General features: G+C 38.4%; 1 protein-coding gene across 2 annotated transcripts; it reads left to right on the forward strand.

Annotated features, from left to right (window-relative positions):
- The first annotated feature begins 2,243 nt into the window (after positions 1 to 2,243).
- On the forward strand, positions 2,244 to 10,597 carry MAGOHB (mago homolog B, exon junction complex subunit). 2 transcript variants are annotated; one of them, XM_084877669.1, is made up of 5 exons: positions 2,244 to 2,520; positions 5,045 to 5,103; positions 6,018 to 6,128; positions 7,983 to 8,065; positions 10,242 to 10,597. In XM_084877669.1, the coding sequence occupies exons 1-5, from the start codon at positions 2,427 to 2,429 to the stop codon at positions 10,339 to 10,341; spliced, it is 447 nt and encodes a 148-aa protein (XP_084733795.1). In that variant the 5' UTR covers positions 2,244 to 2,426; the 3' UTR covers positions 10,342 to 10,597. The 2 variants fall into 2 exon arrangements, with proteins under 2 accessions (XP_084733795.1, XP_084733796.1); XM_084877670.1 differs by having other exon boundaries at positions 2,270 to 2,520; positions 5,001 to 5,103.
- Positions 10,598 to 17,530: the final 6,933 nt, after the last annotated feature.

Consider the following 17,530-nt stretch of genomic DNA (forward strand, 5'->3'; position numbering starts at 1 on the left):
TAGCCAAAAAGAAAACATCGGTCACCAGTCACGCTGATGTAGGACATGCCTAAAGACAATGTTGAATTACCACATGACTAAAATGTTAAAGTCATCATTTTTATGTGAATTTCTGGATGATGATAGTAATCTCCGACTACTGCAATGTAATGAAAACATCACAATGATAACAATTCAGTTGGACATGTGATCTGTGATTTTAAAGAATATTCACTCAGGGTACTCTGGAAAGACCATCTAAGGCTGGTGTAGGAAAGATGACTGGCTGTTGAATATTTTGTAGAAGTTAGAATCCTGATGGAGTCATGATGAGTCATCTAACTAAATAATGATTCTTGCATATGTAAGAATACCACAATGACTTGTCAGAATTTAAATTAAGTGGAAGTAGAGAGAAGGAAGGTTGAGTGGCTTGGTACTACATAATAAAGTCTTATGGAAACTCATCATTGCTTCTAGGTTCTTCATTTAAGTCAAATTTACACAAGATTTCTTTAATCATTCAAATACATATAAATATTTTAAATTGAGTGTTAAGGACAACACTACTAAACATTGCGCTAGGTGATGAATAAAAGAAACAGAGAGCTTTCCATTACAGTCTGAAAAGTAAGATACAAACATATACATATTTGTGTGAGAATTCTTAAATTACACATTTTGGTAAGTGCTACGAAGAAACATAGGCCCGGCCTGTGTGGCTCAGTTGGTTGAGCATTGGCCCATGCACCAGGAGGTCACCAGTTCTGTCCTGGTCAGGTCACAGGCCTGGTGTGCAGCTTAGATGTGCAGGAGGAAGCTGATTCCATTGATGTTTCTCTCTCTTCCTCTCTTCCCCTCTCTGAAATCAATAAAAAAAAATTTTTTTTTTTAAAGAAACAAATTGGACAGGGGAATATAAAATGGGGAACTCCCTGAAGATATGCTGTTTAAATTGAGACCTTATCTTCTGTCATCTTATTTGATCCTCTCAATAGTTCTATGAGCTTGGCAATGTCAACTGCAGTATAATAATTTGATTTATGTACAAACAGGCTTAGAGAGTGACTTAACCGAGGTTAGGTAGAGGGAAGTGTTGGGAATGAGTCTCAAGTCTTCTGACCATCACTCATTTTACTAAATCCCATTGAAAGTCAAAGATAATCTATAGACAGGATTACTCTGTGTGTTGGTAAAAGGATGATCAATATTATTTGAAATATAGACTGTAAAAGCTCATCCTGTCTTTCCCCATCCTTCAAAACCCATCCCACACGGGAGCATTTCTCACTTCCCCAAGGTAATTCTATCTGGTAGGAAACAAGGGCTAACCCATTTGACTTAAGTCACTGCCACTATTCCACAGGCCACTAAAGATGAACCCTTACTGAGGGAAGGAAGCTTTATTATTAAAAGGAACTGTTTTCATCCTAGGACTGTTGGGATTTTTTGTTTCAATGTGCTTCCAAGATTTCAGACCTTCTGTGTGATGGATTCTTTGTCTCTATTATTTATAGGCTTTGAGTTGCCTGATAATTCTCATTGTCCAAAGGGAGAGAGCCCTGTTTTAGGTAGAAATCCAGCAGGAGAGTCATATCTGATGTGGAGTGAACTCGAGTGAATGACCACTGCAGCCCAGACCAAATTAAAATTTAGGGAGCCTTTATTAGCCGGCCAGCCACTGCTCTGCCTTTCTCCATGCAGGGACACCAGAGAGCAGCCCCTTCCCTTTGTGTGGGACCCCTTTTAAGCATATTAACCACATCCTGTTTTTGCAGAGCAAGCAACCCAAAAACAAAACAGTTTTTATTTTTCCCGAGCAACGTCAGAGGCATGCCACTGACGACCATGTTAGTCACAGGGTCATCCTGTTCTTCAGAAAGCTGACAGCGTTCTGTGAAAGAACGCCTACGTGCTGGGAAGGGGCCCTGCGGCCCTATCCAGGCCTGGCCTGGTGTCCGGCACTGACAACTCTGTCCCGGGCACAGTCCACGGCCTCAATAGTGCTCAAAAATGCCCATTCCCCAGCAGTATCCAGGTCTTACATTCCCATTTCGGGCTTTAGCTTGACTCATCCCACCAGTTAACGGGGGGTTAAGGCCACGCCCAACGCATCACAGGCCTCGGGGCCCCACAAGGAAATGCGACTTGCAAACCTTTGTTCTAGGCCCATGACCAATGCGGCCCCATGTCCACCCATCCGTGCTTTGGCCGGTACAATGTGATATTTACGTAATCCTAAAAAAACAACATGCTCCCGCCCACACGAAAGCAAAGCTGAGCTACCGGCTCGGGTCTCTCTCTCTCGCGACGACAGGCCGCCCGGACCCGGAGGCCGCGGCGGCGCGCCCGCAGTGACGCGCGGCCCCGGGCGTGACGTCACTGCCAGGCGCCGGGCGGCACGCTGGCCGAGCCTTCGGCGGGCTTTCTCGGTGCGGGTGGGAAACATGGCTATGGCCAGCGATTTCTACCTGCGCTACTATGTAGGGCACAAGGGCAAGTTTGGACATGAGTTCCTGGAGTTCGAGTTCCGGCCGGACGGTGAGCGGACGGAGGGGCGGCCGCCGGCGCGGGGAGCCCGCGGGGAGGCGGGGCGGGCGGGGCGGGGCGGGGCGGGCGGCGGGGGCTGGGGCCCGTATCCTATTCGTATCCGTAGGAGCTGGAGAAGGCAAGGGGCATATTATTGGTTTTGTGACTAAAAGGGAATGAATCGGTGTCAGTTCACTCGGAAAGGCTGTTCCTGGCTGCTGAGAACTGAAATTGAACCTGCGGTACTGAGCATTCTGGAGTCAGCTCACCCGGACGGGGCCTCAGAGGACCCTTCTGGTTTCTCCACCGAATGCTTGAACGTTTTTAAGAGCATCCCTGACATGCAGTGGTCCAATGGAGGCTTCAAACTTTCCGTTTGGGCTAATCTCTGGGCTGCGCATTCATTCATTGGATTCATTCTGGCGCCCTAGGTTGAGAGTCTAGAGAAAAAAAGCACCCGAGCGAGACCCGCCCCGAAGGGGAGGAGCGCAGCCTGTGGAAGAATGAGCATCTGTCAGGGTGTGTTTTGGCATCTTCCACACGGGATGCATGAAGAGCACAGAAAAAGGGGAGTGGTTAGTTCTACCAGAAGGAGCAAGGAAAGCTTCCTAGAGAAGGCGACCCCGTTGAAATGACTCTCGAAATGGATATTTTCTTAGTTTCTGCAGCGAGGGGGTTGGAGTTGGGGGGAGGGATGCAGGGTAGCATGAGCCAAGGGCGGGGTAAAACTGCCTGCTGCCCGTGAGGTATGCATTGCTTTTTGCCTTTTGATACCTCTTGATTCTTTTTAGAGAGTGTTATTGTATATTGGGCGAGAGTGTTACTGTATCTTGAACCCTTCTTGCAACAAGGACAGTCCAGCCGCACAGACATTTCTTTTTTGAATGCCTATTATGTGTTGGGCGACATGTAAAGACAAACATCGAGGGTCAGTAATGAATAAGACTAAAGTTTCCCACGAGGAATTATGTCTCTTGGTGGGTGACACAGACATGACCGACCATACATCAGTATTGGATAGTAAGCAGTGTGCTCATGTTTTGGACAAAGTTCTGTGAGCGGATGGAAGACAAATTAGGAGAGGAACACATAATAGGAAAGGGTAAAAGCATCAGGCATTTTAGGCAGAACTCCTGGTAAGATAACCCTGCAATTACTGAGAAACGGTAATCACCTCATTCTCCCCGTGTTTCTTCTACATTTAGCTGAGGAGCCAATTTATGTGAATTCTCTGTTCTTTTTTTTGTTATGTGATACTGTTTCCAGTGCCTTTGTCTATGAGTAGTTTTCAGTTTGTCCATATCACCTTTAACCAGTCACATAAATTAATATTATTAGGGAAATTTCATGCTAGAATAGTGGTTCTCATTTATTTATTTATTGCCACAACATCCTCACACTTTCATCAAAAATAGTGAGTCACAAACCAGTGATTCATAAGGGGCTCACTTCATTAGGTTTACCTATCATCTTATTTTAATTTTACCTATCACTGTATTTTATTTATTTGTTAAATATATTTTTATTGATTTCAGAGAGGAAGGAAGAGGAAGAGAGAGAGAAACATCAACGATGAGAGAATCATCGATTGGCTGCCTCCTGCACTGCCCCCTACTGGGGATCAGCGGAACTTGGGCATGTGCCCTGATAGAGGTACCAACCATGACCTCCTAGTTCATAGGTCCATGCAGCACCTGCAAGGTTTTACCTTTCATTTTAAAGGATCAGGACCACATTACATGTTTATCTGGGCAACTGACTAGCCATGAGGAGGGAGTACAAGTCATGATGGATTAAAATTAAATATAGATCAGTTAACAAACTGGCCCACTTTTATCTAGGAGCAGCATGTAGTTTGTGTGCTTCCTAATCACAATTCTAAAATATTAACATTGTCATTATACGAACATTAATTTAAAGGAAAACGATTAAAAGAACATTTTGGAGTAATGGGGAAAGCATGAGTATTGGAAGAAGGTAGAGCTAGATCTCAATTTTGTGTGTCCCTAAGAAAGTTACTCAACTGGGAGTATGTGGGAGAATAAAACCTATCTTTTAAGGTTGTTTTACTGATCAGGTTAAATGCTCTGGGCTAATCAGCACTGATACAGACATAAAAATAAACTTCAAAAGAAATGTTTGTTTCTTTGTCTATAGATCAACACATAGCTTAGGAAAATGGGCCCTTATAATGGTCTTCCCATTATATTGAAAGCATCAAATATTTAAAAATTATATTGAATATTTAAAAAATTATATTGAGTATTTAAAAATTATATCCAAGTCATGGAATATTTTAAAAATTTACTAGCTTTAACTGCAGCCAACTTACCAGCAATTTTTGAATGTCTACATTCTAGCATTGGTCATATGCTAGGATGGAAGAAATATTAATATAAGTAGTCGTATAAAATGGTGTTTATCTTCAAAATTGCTTACGGTGTCATCTTTATTTCTTTCTTTCTTTCTTTCTTTTTTTTTTTTTTTTATAGCAGTTTTTGCTGTTATAGATTGAATTTTTTTCCACTCCCCACAGGAAAGCTTAGATATGCCAACAATAGCAATTACAAAAATGATGTCATGATCAGAAAAGAGGTAAGTTCTTTTGGAATGTCTAATTTGTTACAGTTAGCCATTTTCCTGTGTCTGTTGAATTTACAAAGTATATATAAGGCTGTGTTGTAAAGAAGAAGCTAATTTATATGTTGAAAGGGAATTCTTAAATTACGTAAAATTGTAGCATCTGTAACAATAAAAGAAGCAGTCTGAATTATTAAACTATAGTCTCACATTTGAAAATATCATTTAATTAATTTTATAATTTATCTTTTTGCTCACTATTTAAAATGATAAATATGATTTAAGCACACTAAAAATTTTATTTTATTTTATTTTATTTTTATTTTTTAAAATATATTTTATTGATTTTTTTTACAGAGAGGAAGGGAGAGAGATAGAGAGCTAGAAACGTCGATGAGAGAGAAACATCGACCAGCCACCTCCTGCACACCCCCTACCGGGGATGTGCCCGCAACCAAGGCACATGCCCTTGACCGGAATCGAACCCGGGACCCTTCAGTCTGCAGACCGATGCTCTACCACTGAGCCAAACCAGTTTCGGCCACACTTAGAATTTTAAATGAAAGGTTTAAAAATTAGGGATAAGAAAAAGTTCAAATCACTATGATGTATACTTAGTCTCTGTTCAACTCATATATTTTTTGTTGTTATCATTAATCACTTGGAGAGATTTGAGTCCCATGTTACCAAGGCAGAATACAGATTTTAAAAAGGGGCTAAGTGATGTGAAGAGTGAAAAGAAAGGGCAAGAGAGTGAAGAAAAAGGATAAGGATGAGTGATTCTATCTGATGTTACACTTTGGAATCAGAATTAAAATTTTCTTTGATATTTTAATATTTAAGATTTGTAACTCCATTTTATCATTTCCTTCTGAGTCGTGGGAAGAAATAGAAAGGAATCATGACATTTTGTTACAACTTATTTTCAGGCTTATGTACACAAGAGTGTAATGGAAGAACTGAAGAGAATTATTGATGACAGCGAAATTACAAAAGAAGATGATGCTTTGTGGCCTCCCCCTGACAGGGTTGGCCGACAGGTTTGTATTTAGTGATTCTTTAAATGCATAAATACTAAAATTGATACTATCATTGTTATGTTTCTCCTTGTTTATTATAATAGACACTCATTGATTCCTTAGTTTTTTATTTATTGGGTATCTGGTAAATTTTCTTTTTCTTTTCCTCATTTTCTGTGCTACTCCTGTAGTAAAGGAGTTGATATATAGCTCTAAATCTAGACATCTTTCTGAATAGTCTTGTAGCCACCCCACGCAAGGTTAGATGTTTTCACACTGTTGTGAGTAATTCCTTTTACATATTAATTTTTTTTCCCTTAAGGAATAAGTATAGGCATCTGTTAAATTTGAGACTTGAGATTTTCACTGACTTTGTAAAATTTACCTTATAATTTAGAAAACTATTTGCATCTCTTGCCCTAGAGAGGGATTTGATTGGTTTCTTTGTTCAAGCTGACCACTGCGTTTGCCTCTCAGACTCTCTTCAGAGTAACTGATGTATCTCAGAGGCCTTCTGAAGAGTTCTGAGGGCGGATTTCACTCAGGAGAAAGACAGTTTGATTCCTGAATTAGGCTTTTCGGAGGAAAAAACATTTAATTACATTTGTTTGTAAAACCTTCAACAAGAAGAAAATGTGGAGAAATGTTAACAGATATTGACCCTCTATTGCAGTAATTTAATTTCTATTTAATGAAACATTATTTAGGAAGCAAATATAATAGTGAATAGTACTTATGCACTGCAAACACTTTTAAAAAGTAAATTTAGATCTTTTTGTTTTATGCATATGTGCATATGTACAAAAAACAAGCAATAAGTAGTAAGCTGTTTATCTCTTTTAAACTCAGGGAGAATCTAGTTTGCTTACCCACTTGAGAATATGGTCTTGTGTTTTGGTTATTGGGGAGGATTAGACATGCTTCAGAAATGGCCTGTTGGTCTTTAAGTCAAAGATTTTATGATTGTTTGAGAACCTTAGTTAATTCTCCATTTTGTGTGTGCTATCAATGGCATAATCAGGTCTTCTGATCAGTCTTCAGTGGCATCTGTTATTTAACTTGAAAAATGACCACAGGTGTAGCCTTTTAATTGTTGATTTTAGGTTTGCAGGTAAAATATACAGAAAAATTTATACAATAATTGTGGCACACTGGGAACATCTACATTATGCTATGTTTAATTTAATAGTTTTTAATTTTAATGTTTTGTGAAATCAAAGTATGTCAATCTTTCAGTCTTACAGTCCAGGATTCACATATCAGCTCATAAACAAGTTTTTTCTGATGCTTTCTGAGTCTTGGATTTCCTGGTTGTAAAAGTCTAATAAAGCCTATTTGATAAGTGTATCTTAGGGATTACAGATAATATTTGTATTAAAGTAGTACTATTATTAATGTTAAGCATTTTATTTTTAGAGCCTGTTAAAAAGGGTAAATGTGTTTTTATTTATTATATTATAAATAAGTGTACAACTGTATATTATTTTTACAACATTGTGCTTCAAAGTGATGTCTTTAGAGTTTACTTGACATAATAAGAAACAATTGTATGTCACTCACTTTTCAGTATGTTTATTAGCTCTCTGGGTAAGAAATCTAATAAATATACTAATGCATAATTTATATATAATAAAATACAATTTTTGTTAAGTCATAATCCTGGGGGACTCCTATGCAGGTGTTTAAGTTTTTATTATTTTATTTTATAGACACAGTTTATGTCAAACAGATTATGCCCCACCCTGCCCCTTCTCTGTTATTGTTAGAAAACCTGCAGCTAAAATTGGGACCCCCATGGTATCAAGAATATAGATATCTCTGGGATGGACTTTTATATTAATTATATTTCTTTCTTTCTTTTTTTTTTTTTTTTAGGAGCTTGAAATTGTAATTGGAGATGAGCACATTTCTTTTACTACATCAAAAATAGGTTCTCTTATTGATGTAAATCAGTCAAAGTGAGTATGATAAAGCATTTTCTCTATAATAGATAAAATTTATTAGAGAGGTTCATTTTAGAACTATAACGAGTTTGCTAAGATTATTTCATTGGCACCCTATCTGTTTATTATACTGATGTAATTCTAATTTTTATGTCATTAAAGAATTGCTGTCAAAGAAGGTAACAGTGTATTTATTGATTTACAAAAAAAAATAAATCTTTTTTTATAATAATATATTTTATTGATTTTTTACAGAGAGGAAGGGAGAGAGATAGAGAGCTAGAAACATCGATGAGAGAGAAATATCGACCAGATGCCTCTTGCACACCCCCTACCAGGGATGTACCCGCAACCAACGTATATGCCCTTGACTGGAATCAAACCTGGGACCTTTCAGTCCGTAGACCAACGCTCTACCGCTGAGCCAAAAAAAAAAAAAAAAAAAAAAAAATCTTAATCTGATAACTATGAATAATAATGCCCTACTTAAAAAAAAATCTGGACATTCATAAAATTTAAAAGAAGTTCTTATTGGATATCAGCCTCAGCTCCACTTCACATCATTCTCCTCCTTGGATTTAATCTTCAGATGAATAAAAAAACAATCCAGTATAGTTTAATGGCTTTAGCTGTGTACGTCTTCCCAAGTTGTGTTTCCCTGTCTGTCTCCTGAAAAAATCCCTCTGCCTCCATTTCTTTCTTCCCACTCGTTACCTTTAAAATATCCTCCTGGTGTCCTTTTGTTCTTATCACTCTAAATTGTAATAACTTATTTGTTTGCTTTTCTGATTTGTATGTAAGCTCCATGAGAACCTTGTATATCTCTAAAATTAGCACAGTGCCTGGCACATAATAGAGGCCTTATGAATATTTATTAGAGGAGAGAGGAATGAGTGCCTAATAACTATTGGATATAAAAGGCTATGTTCATAAAGACTGACGAGATACTTTTAAACTATCAAATTTATTTTCTCATAGTTGATGAGAATGTGACATTCATTCCCTACTGGGATTATAAATTGGTACATGTTTTTTAGAAAGCAGTTTAATAATTTGCTACAAAAGCCATTAATATTTTGTTAAATTTTCACCCATCTTCACTGTAGTACTTTCATTTCTGAGTGTCTATTATACAAAAATATTCTCAAACTAGAGGCCTGGTGCACAAAATTCATTCAATCAGGGGCGGGGGGTGTCCCTCAGCCTGGCCTGCACACTCTCATAGTCTGGGACCCCTCGGGGGATATCTGCCTGCAGTTAGGCATCCTTCTTGCAGTTTAGGGCTTTTGCAGTCCAGGACCCCTCTCTCCTTACTGCCCGCCTGCAGCGGAGCACACTGACCACCAGGGGGCAGCTCCTGTGTTGAGCATCTGCCTTCTTGTGGTCAGTGCGCATCATAGCGACCGGTTGTACTTTCGTTTGGTCAATTTGCATATTAGGGTTTTATATAGGATAATGAAAAAGCTTTATTATTTATAAAGATGGTCATTGAACCCTTATTTATAATTGGAAAAATATCCAAATGTTTAATAAGGAGATAATTGTTAAATTGTTTAAAAATTATTTGAGAGTTCTTTTTAATGTAATGGTAAAAGTAATATTAAAAAAGGCACAGGGAATAATTTGCCCTAGCTGGTTTGGCTCAGTGGATAGAGCTTTGGCCTGTGGACTGAGGGTACAGGGCATGCATTCTGATCGAGGACATGTATCTTGGGTACAGACATAATCCCTGGCCTTGATGTGTAGGAGTGTCTCTCTCACATCCATGTTTCTCTGTCTCTCCCATCCTTCCACTCTCTAAAAATAAATGGAAAAATATCCTCAGGTGAGGATTAACAACAATAAAAAAGGGCACAGGGATTATTTTAATTAGTAAAGAAAATAGAGAAACACCAAAATGTTTATAGTTACTCTGTGAAAAGTGACATCATATAGTATTATGAATATTATTTTTTTCCATCTTTATAATTTTATCTGCTTTATACATTTTTGTAATGCATTGCTATTATAAGAAAATAAACACTTTATGAAATGAATACTGGTGAAGAAAATTTTTATTTTTCTCTTACAGAAAAGATAGAGATGCATTCCTTTAATTGTTTTAGATTTTTTGTTTTGTTTTAGGAATTTATAGAATTATGTTGTTGCATTTTAGAAACAAAAAAGTAACTTTTATCTTTTTCAATTTTAGGGATCCTGAAGGCCTTCGAGTATTTTACTATTTGGTGCAGGACCTGAAATGTTTAGTTTTTAGTCTTATTGGATTACATTTTAAGATTAAACCGATCTGAATTATGTTTTTGAAGCTATTTTTATATTTAATTAAGGGATGAATAAGGGAGGGTTTATTTGTCATTTATAATATTGGGATTTTTATGAATGTGAAGCAAACATATTTTTTTTGTATGCAAACTGAATATAAGAAAAATACATAAACAGTACTTTTACTGTTACCAAGAGAGTTGGACAGTCCCCACACACATTGACTTCTGTAAATAAAAGCCACCTCTTGTTGAAATTTTGCTTCAATAAAACTTATCAAACCTGGATGGAGAGTGATTTTTTTCAGGAGACTATGTCTATTGCCATTTAAAGTTAATAAAAAATTGTTGTAGGAGGTACATATATTGGCAGAAAGTAGGAATATGCAACCAGAATAAAAGTAGCAGGCACATTACAGGCAAAAAATTAAAAAAAAATAAAAGAATAAAGGCATTTGTAGATCTTTCCTTATTTCTTTCATACCTGATGGGATTTAAGGTTTTGGTAATTATAGAAGTTGTTCACAGAAGGCTCTGGTTTTTTATGTTTATCACAGATTCTTCGGGATTATTCACATGTAAATGGTTTTGGTATAAGGAGTGATTTCCTCAAGGATTAAAAAGGTAAAGTCAGTACCCCAAGTTAGGCACATCTATTATTATGCCCTAATGCCTTATTTCACAAATATATATTTTGTGTGTCTGTTGGAACTAAATGAGTCCTTAGCTTTAAAAATTATTAAAAATTTAGACTTAAATGTGTACCTATATATTTATATTTTAATTCCCAATGAGCACAGGTCCCACTCATATTTTCCAGTACCCTTCAACCTTTGCCTGATAGACTTGACCTTTCATTTCTTCTGTCAGTAACCATGCCTAGTATTCTGTTACTCTTTAAAAATGTGTAGTCCTGTTAGTAAGAACCACCTGCCCTAGGGACCAGTCAGGCCTGACCTTAAGGTGAAGAATTAGTCTCAGCAGTCTTGCCAGGACTCCTGAGCAGTAGATGAGAGCAGCTCTGTCCAGTAAACTTCTCTGAGATTATAGGAATGTTCTATGACTGTGCAGTCCAATAGTGACCACTAGCTACTACATGTGACTACTGAGTACTTGAGATTTGTCTAGTGTAACTGAGCTTATAGTCCTATTTAATTAGAATACATTTTTTCAATATTGTGTTATGAAAAATTTCAGACATAGAATTATAAAATGAACTTCCATATACCAATTTAGATTCTATAATTGAATTTTTAAAACTGTAATAAGTCTTGTAATAAATCATATCCTGTTGCTGATTTTTCACTTAAGGATAGAATAACTGGTATAATTGGTGCCAATAGATGACTTTTCTTTAGTGCTATTTAATGTTGGTTAAATTTAGTCACATGTAGTTTGTGGCTCCCCTTTGGACAGTTTAGCTAGAGCATGGCTTGGTAGCCTGTTTGCTATGGAGTGATTGCTGGTTCTTTACCTTGCATGAAAATGCATGGTCATCTGCACAGTTGCCATGGAAAGTCACCTGATCTGAGCTGTGAAAGACCACTTTATTACCTCCTGGTCCCTTACATGAAAATGAACATTTCTGCTTAAGATGTAGACCTCAAGACTTCAAAAGGGAGTCCCCTGGCACGTTGGCCACTAGCATGCCATCAGACTAAGGAAGACCTGGAAACTTTGGGGCCACGTGAGCCATGGCCACAGCTGCATCGGCGGAGCACAGGAAGCCCCCCGGGGGGCCAAGGTAATGCTGGTGGCTTGCATCATCACACGATCAATTTCAACAAATATCACCCAGGTGACTTTGGGGAACTTGGTATGAGACATTTCCACTTAAAGAGGAAGTAGAGTTTCTGCCCAACTGCCAACCTAGATAAACTATGGGCCTTGGTCAGTGAGCAAACTCGGAAAATGCCCAGAACAAGACTGGAGCTGCTCCTGTCATTGATGTGGTATGATCAGGCTACTTCGAAGTTCTGGAGAAGGGAAAGCTCCCTAAGCAGCCTGTCATTGTGAAGGCCAAGTTCTCCAGCAGAAGATGAAGGGTGTTGGTGGGGCCTGTTTCCTGGTAGCTTGAAGCTACATAGAAGTTCATTAAAATTCCACAAGTGAAAAGCAAACAAAAACATGTAGACCTCAATGGATATGGAGTATAAAATCATTTTATGATTCTCTTAACGCTTAGCTGTCAGGAAAAAGGGAGAAACAGTCACTCTTTGAACCACGTGTAGGCCCACAATTTTTGGTTGCTCCTAAAAATAATCTTTATTCTGTGGTTCCAGTTGAATAAGATGATCGACTCAAGACTAAGCAAGGTGGGGGAGAAATACTTCTTAATTAAAAAAAATATTTTACATATTAACATTTTGTCCCCATTCTCTAACTTCTCTGTAGTGCTGATTTATTTATACTCTATCCCCACTGCCTACTAAGTTCTTATATTTATAGGGAACTCATACAACTTAACAAAAGGAAAATAACCCAATCAAAAAGTGGGCAATGGGTCTAAATAGATACTTTTGAAAAAAGATAGAAGGAAGGCCAAGAGCCATATGAAAACATGCTCAAAGTCACTAATCATCTGAGAGATGCAAATCAAAACAACAATGTGCTACCATCTCACATCTGTCAGAAAGTCCATCATCAACAAACGACAAGTGCTGGTGAGGATGCAGAGAAAAAGGATCCCTTGTGCACTATTGGTGGGAATGCAGACTGGTGCAGCCACTGTGGAGAACAGTATGGAACTTCCTCAAAAAACTAAGAATCGAACTTACATTTGACCCAGTGATCCCACTTCAAGGAATATATCCCAAGAAACTAGAAAGATCAGTCAGAAAGGATCTATGCACCCCTATGTTCATAGCAGCACAATTTACCATAGCTAAGATTTGGAAATAGCCTAAGTGCCCATTAGCAGATGAGTGGATTAGAAAACTGTGGTATATCCACACAATGGAATACTACTCTGCAATAAAAAAGAAGGAATTCTTGCCATTTGGAACAGCATGTATGGAACTGGAGAGCACTATGCTAAGTGAAATAACCCAGACAGTGACAGAAAAATACTATATGATCTCATTTATGGATAATAAAGAACATTATAACCTGATGAATAACAACAACAAAAAATAGATAGAGGAGAGAAGCATTGAACAGACTGTCAAATTACAGCGGGAAGGCTGGGGAGGGGGAGATAAGAGATCAACTGAAGGACTTGTATGCATGCATATAAGCATAACCATTGGGCACAGACAACAGGGGCAGTGAAGGCAATAGTGGGGGGGGGGCAATAGGGAATAAGGATATATACTATGTAATATTCTAATAAAGAAAAAAATTGTTCTATCAAAACACACACAAAAACAACAACAACAACAACAAAATAAACCAAGATTGGTCACTAGCATAAATGTTTTATATTGTCTCTGATTTTCGTATACCTGTTTGAACTGGCTCTTTCTTGATTGTAAGCTGCTGGTAGATGATGATGATTAAAAATTGAATTTTGTGTAACGTTAGTTTTATGAGAAACGATTTTTATAATACTTGGATCAGCAGATACTTGTCCCCACCCCAATGTCCCATAATAAAGAGGACCTTTGCAATAAGCAAGCATCTATTCCAAGTGTTGGTTCAGCGCCCCTTCCCTCCTTTTGCCCCTTCATGGGGTAGAGTGTCACTACTCAGCATCTAGCACAGTCTTTTCCACCTAGTAAGGCTTTGCAAAAGTTTATTGAACTGGTTGTTTTACGGCCTTCAGATTATTTGTCTTTGTAACTTCATCTGAGATGGGAGATTTAATTTCTATTGCTATGGAAATCTTTTAATTACCATGAATTTTGCATATGTGCATAGTTATACTGCATATTCAAACACACTGGACAAGGTTATGTCTTGAATGTGGCCTAACTGTGATCCTGATTTCTCACGCATAGTGTCAGTAGAACAGTTTAATCTTGGTCAACCAGAGCAACAAATACAGCATAGCAAAGAGGGCTGGTGAGAAATTAGATGATCTGGCAGGCTCTACGCTTCCATTTTATTTGTTTATATATTTTTATTTTGAGTTCCTGGGTTTTGTGCCTCTGCTTCTTAAAACAAAGTGCGGGCAGACATTTCAAATTCATATTTTAAATATGAATATAAATGATATCTGAGATCATCCTATATATCCTATATAATAAAAGACTAATATGCAAATTGACTGACGGAGGAATGACTGGTTGCTATGACATGCACGGATCACCAGGGGGCAGACACTCAATGCAGGAGCTGCCCCCTGGTGGTCAGTGCACTCCCACAGGGGGAGCACCACTCAGCCAGAAGCCCAGAGCTGGGCTCACAGCTGGTGAGCGCAGTGGTGGTGGTGGAAGTTTCTCCTACCTTTGCAATAGCACGAAGTATGTCCGACTGCCATCAGTCAGACATCCTCTAAGGGCTCCCAGATTGCAAGAGGGTGCAGGCTGGGCTGAGGGATCCCCTCCACTAAGTGCATGAATTTCATGCACCAGGCCTCTAGTTTTATATAACCTATTAGACTACTTTATTTTGATTTGAAATGTGTGAGACTGTGAACATAGGTTATGCTATAAGTTCAACCTCTGATCCATATGATTTATTTAAAAAAGACTTTTAAAAAATTGGAGCAGTTTTAGCTTCACAGCAAAATTGAAAGGAAGGTACAAGATTTTCTGTATACACCTTCTTCCCCACACATACATAGTCTTCCCCATTATCAACATCTCCCACCAGGGTGATACATTTGTTATAGCTGGTGAACCTTCACTGACACATGATGATCACCCCAAACCCACAGATTACACTAAGGTTCATTCTTGGTGTATAATCTATGGGTTTGGACAAATATATAATAATATGTATCTCCCATTATAGTATCATACAGTGTTTTCACTGCTCTAAAGTCTTCTGTGTGACACCTATTCATTTCTCCCTACCATCAGCCCCTAGCAACCACTGATCTTTGTACGTACTGTCCTCATAGTTCTACTTTTTCCATGATGTTGTTTAGTTGGAATCATATGGCATATTTAGATGGATTTTTCACTTAGTAACTTATATATATAAAAGCCTAAGTGACTGACTCACCAAACGACTGGTCGACTGGTCACTAACACACTTACTGACCACCAGGGGACAGACTCTCAATGCACAGGATTGGGCTCCCTCTTGTCTGGATCGGGCCTGTGGGGATTGGGCCAAAACTGGCTATCTGACATCCCCTGAGGGGTCCCAGATTGCGAGAGGGTGCAGTCCAGGCCGAGAAAATCCCCACCAGGGCATGAATTCATGTACCGAGCTTCTAGTACACATATAAGTTTCCTCATACCCTTATGGCTTGATAGCTCATTTCTTCTTAGTGCTAAATAATGTTCTGTTCTGGATTTATCACACTTTATCCCTCCATGTATGAAAGGACATTTTAGTTGCGTGGTTGTTTCCAGATTTTGGCAATTGTGAGTAAAGCTGCTGTAAACATGCAGGTTTTTGAGTAAATTTTAAGTTTACTGATTATTTTAATAATTGGTTTTCTAGCATTGTGTGGTAATGAGCTGGAATAGACCCCCCCCCAAAAAAAAAATTTAATAAAAATAAACAGGAAAGGTAAATGAGTGCTTTGAGGGTGAGGTTAGCATCTGAACTATGTGATACTTTGGCAAGAATATTGAAGAATCAAAATTCTTAATTATGGCACTGCTTCACAGAACTATTTTTCTTTTCACCTGTGAATAGACTCTATCCCTTAGTTGCACAAAACCCAAATAGTCATTTGAAAATCCCTTTGGCCATTGTTATTATTATTTTTTTGTTAATCCTCACCCAAGGATATATTTTTTTTCCTTTTTAGAGAGAGTAGAAGAGAGAAGGAGAGAAGAGAGAGAAACATTGATGTGAGAGAGATACATCAATTGGTTGGCCTCTTCCTCCCTGATGCCATGACCAGGGATCAAGCCTGCAACTGAGGTACATGCTCTTGATGGGAATTGAAACTGGGACCCTTCAGTCCTCAAGCTGATGTTCTAGCCACTGAGCCAAACTGGGTAGGGCTGACCATTATTTTTCCATACTTACTTCTTGAGGTTGCCCTTTCATTTAGCTATTTAGAAATTGGAAGAAAAATGGTTGTTTGACTGCTAAAGGCCAGGTAGGACAATTTAGAGCACATGTGTCAAACACAAGGCCCGCGGGCCAAATCCAGCCCGCCAGGCCTTGCAATGTGGCCCGCACCACGCTGTCATCACTGCACTCCGCTGTCAGTTTATGACATTGTCAGTTTATGACTGTTCAGTAAACCATTCGGCCCGCGATTTAGGCTGGATTTTAGATTTTGGTCCCTTCTCTGATTGAGTTCGACACCCCTAATTTAGAGGATTTTAATTCTCCAGTAGAAACAAGCATTTATTTATTTATTATACATTTAATTTTTACTTATTGAATTAATTGTAGGTGACATTGATGAATAAAATAATACAGGTTTCAGGTACACAATTCTGAAATACATCTTAAGTATATTGTGTGTTCACTACCTCAAATCAAGTACCTAACATTTATCCCCTCTTTGCTTTCTACCTCCCCCAACCCTTTCCTCTAGTAATCACCTTATTTGTTGTCTGTATCTATGAGGGGTTTTATTTTTTATTTGTTTGTTTAATCCCTTCAAAGACAAGAAGGACAAAGGAAGTAGCTGATTATGGGAACAGGAAACCTCAAATAAGAGGTCTTCTGAGGTTTTAGAGCCAGGAAATTTAGTACTGCTCAGTGGCTTAAAGGTCAGGTATTAGTATTGCTCAGTGGCATAATGATTAGAGCCAGGAACTTTAATTTAATCACTCAGTGACATAAAGGTCTCACCACGGAGGTGAGAATCTGGCCAGGTGAGGCTGCTGCTCCCAATGGAAGGATGTAGACCATCTTTCCTGAGGGAGCTGGTGGATATTCTAGGCATTGTTTTCTTCAGCCTAGGACAGGAAGACGGCATGATGCTGTGAAATGATAAGCCACTGAGGTCTGAAGGTGACCACAAAGCTTGAAGATACCAGTATAAGCTATGTGCGCTTGATGAAGTTAACAACATCAGGCACAAATGTGCAAAACATGTGGTTTCCCAAGTGAAGAAGAATCTTTACAGCAAAGCAGCCATTAAATAAATAAATGAAAGCTTTATATACTCACATTATGTTTGCATAAGTGTATTTTG

The sequence above is a fragment of the Pipistrellus hanaki genome (assembly GCF_964339955.1).
Source record: "Pipistrellus hanaki genome assembly, chromosome: 3".
In the NCBI taxonomy this organism is placed as follows: Eukaryota; Metazoa; Chordata; class Mammalia; order Chiroptera; family Vespertilionidae; genus Pipistrellus; species Pipistrellus hanaki.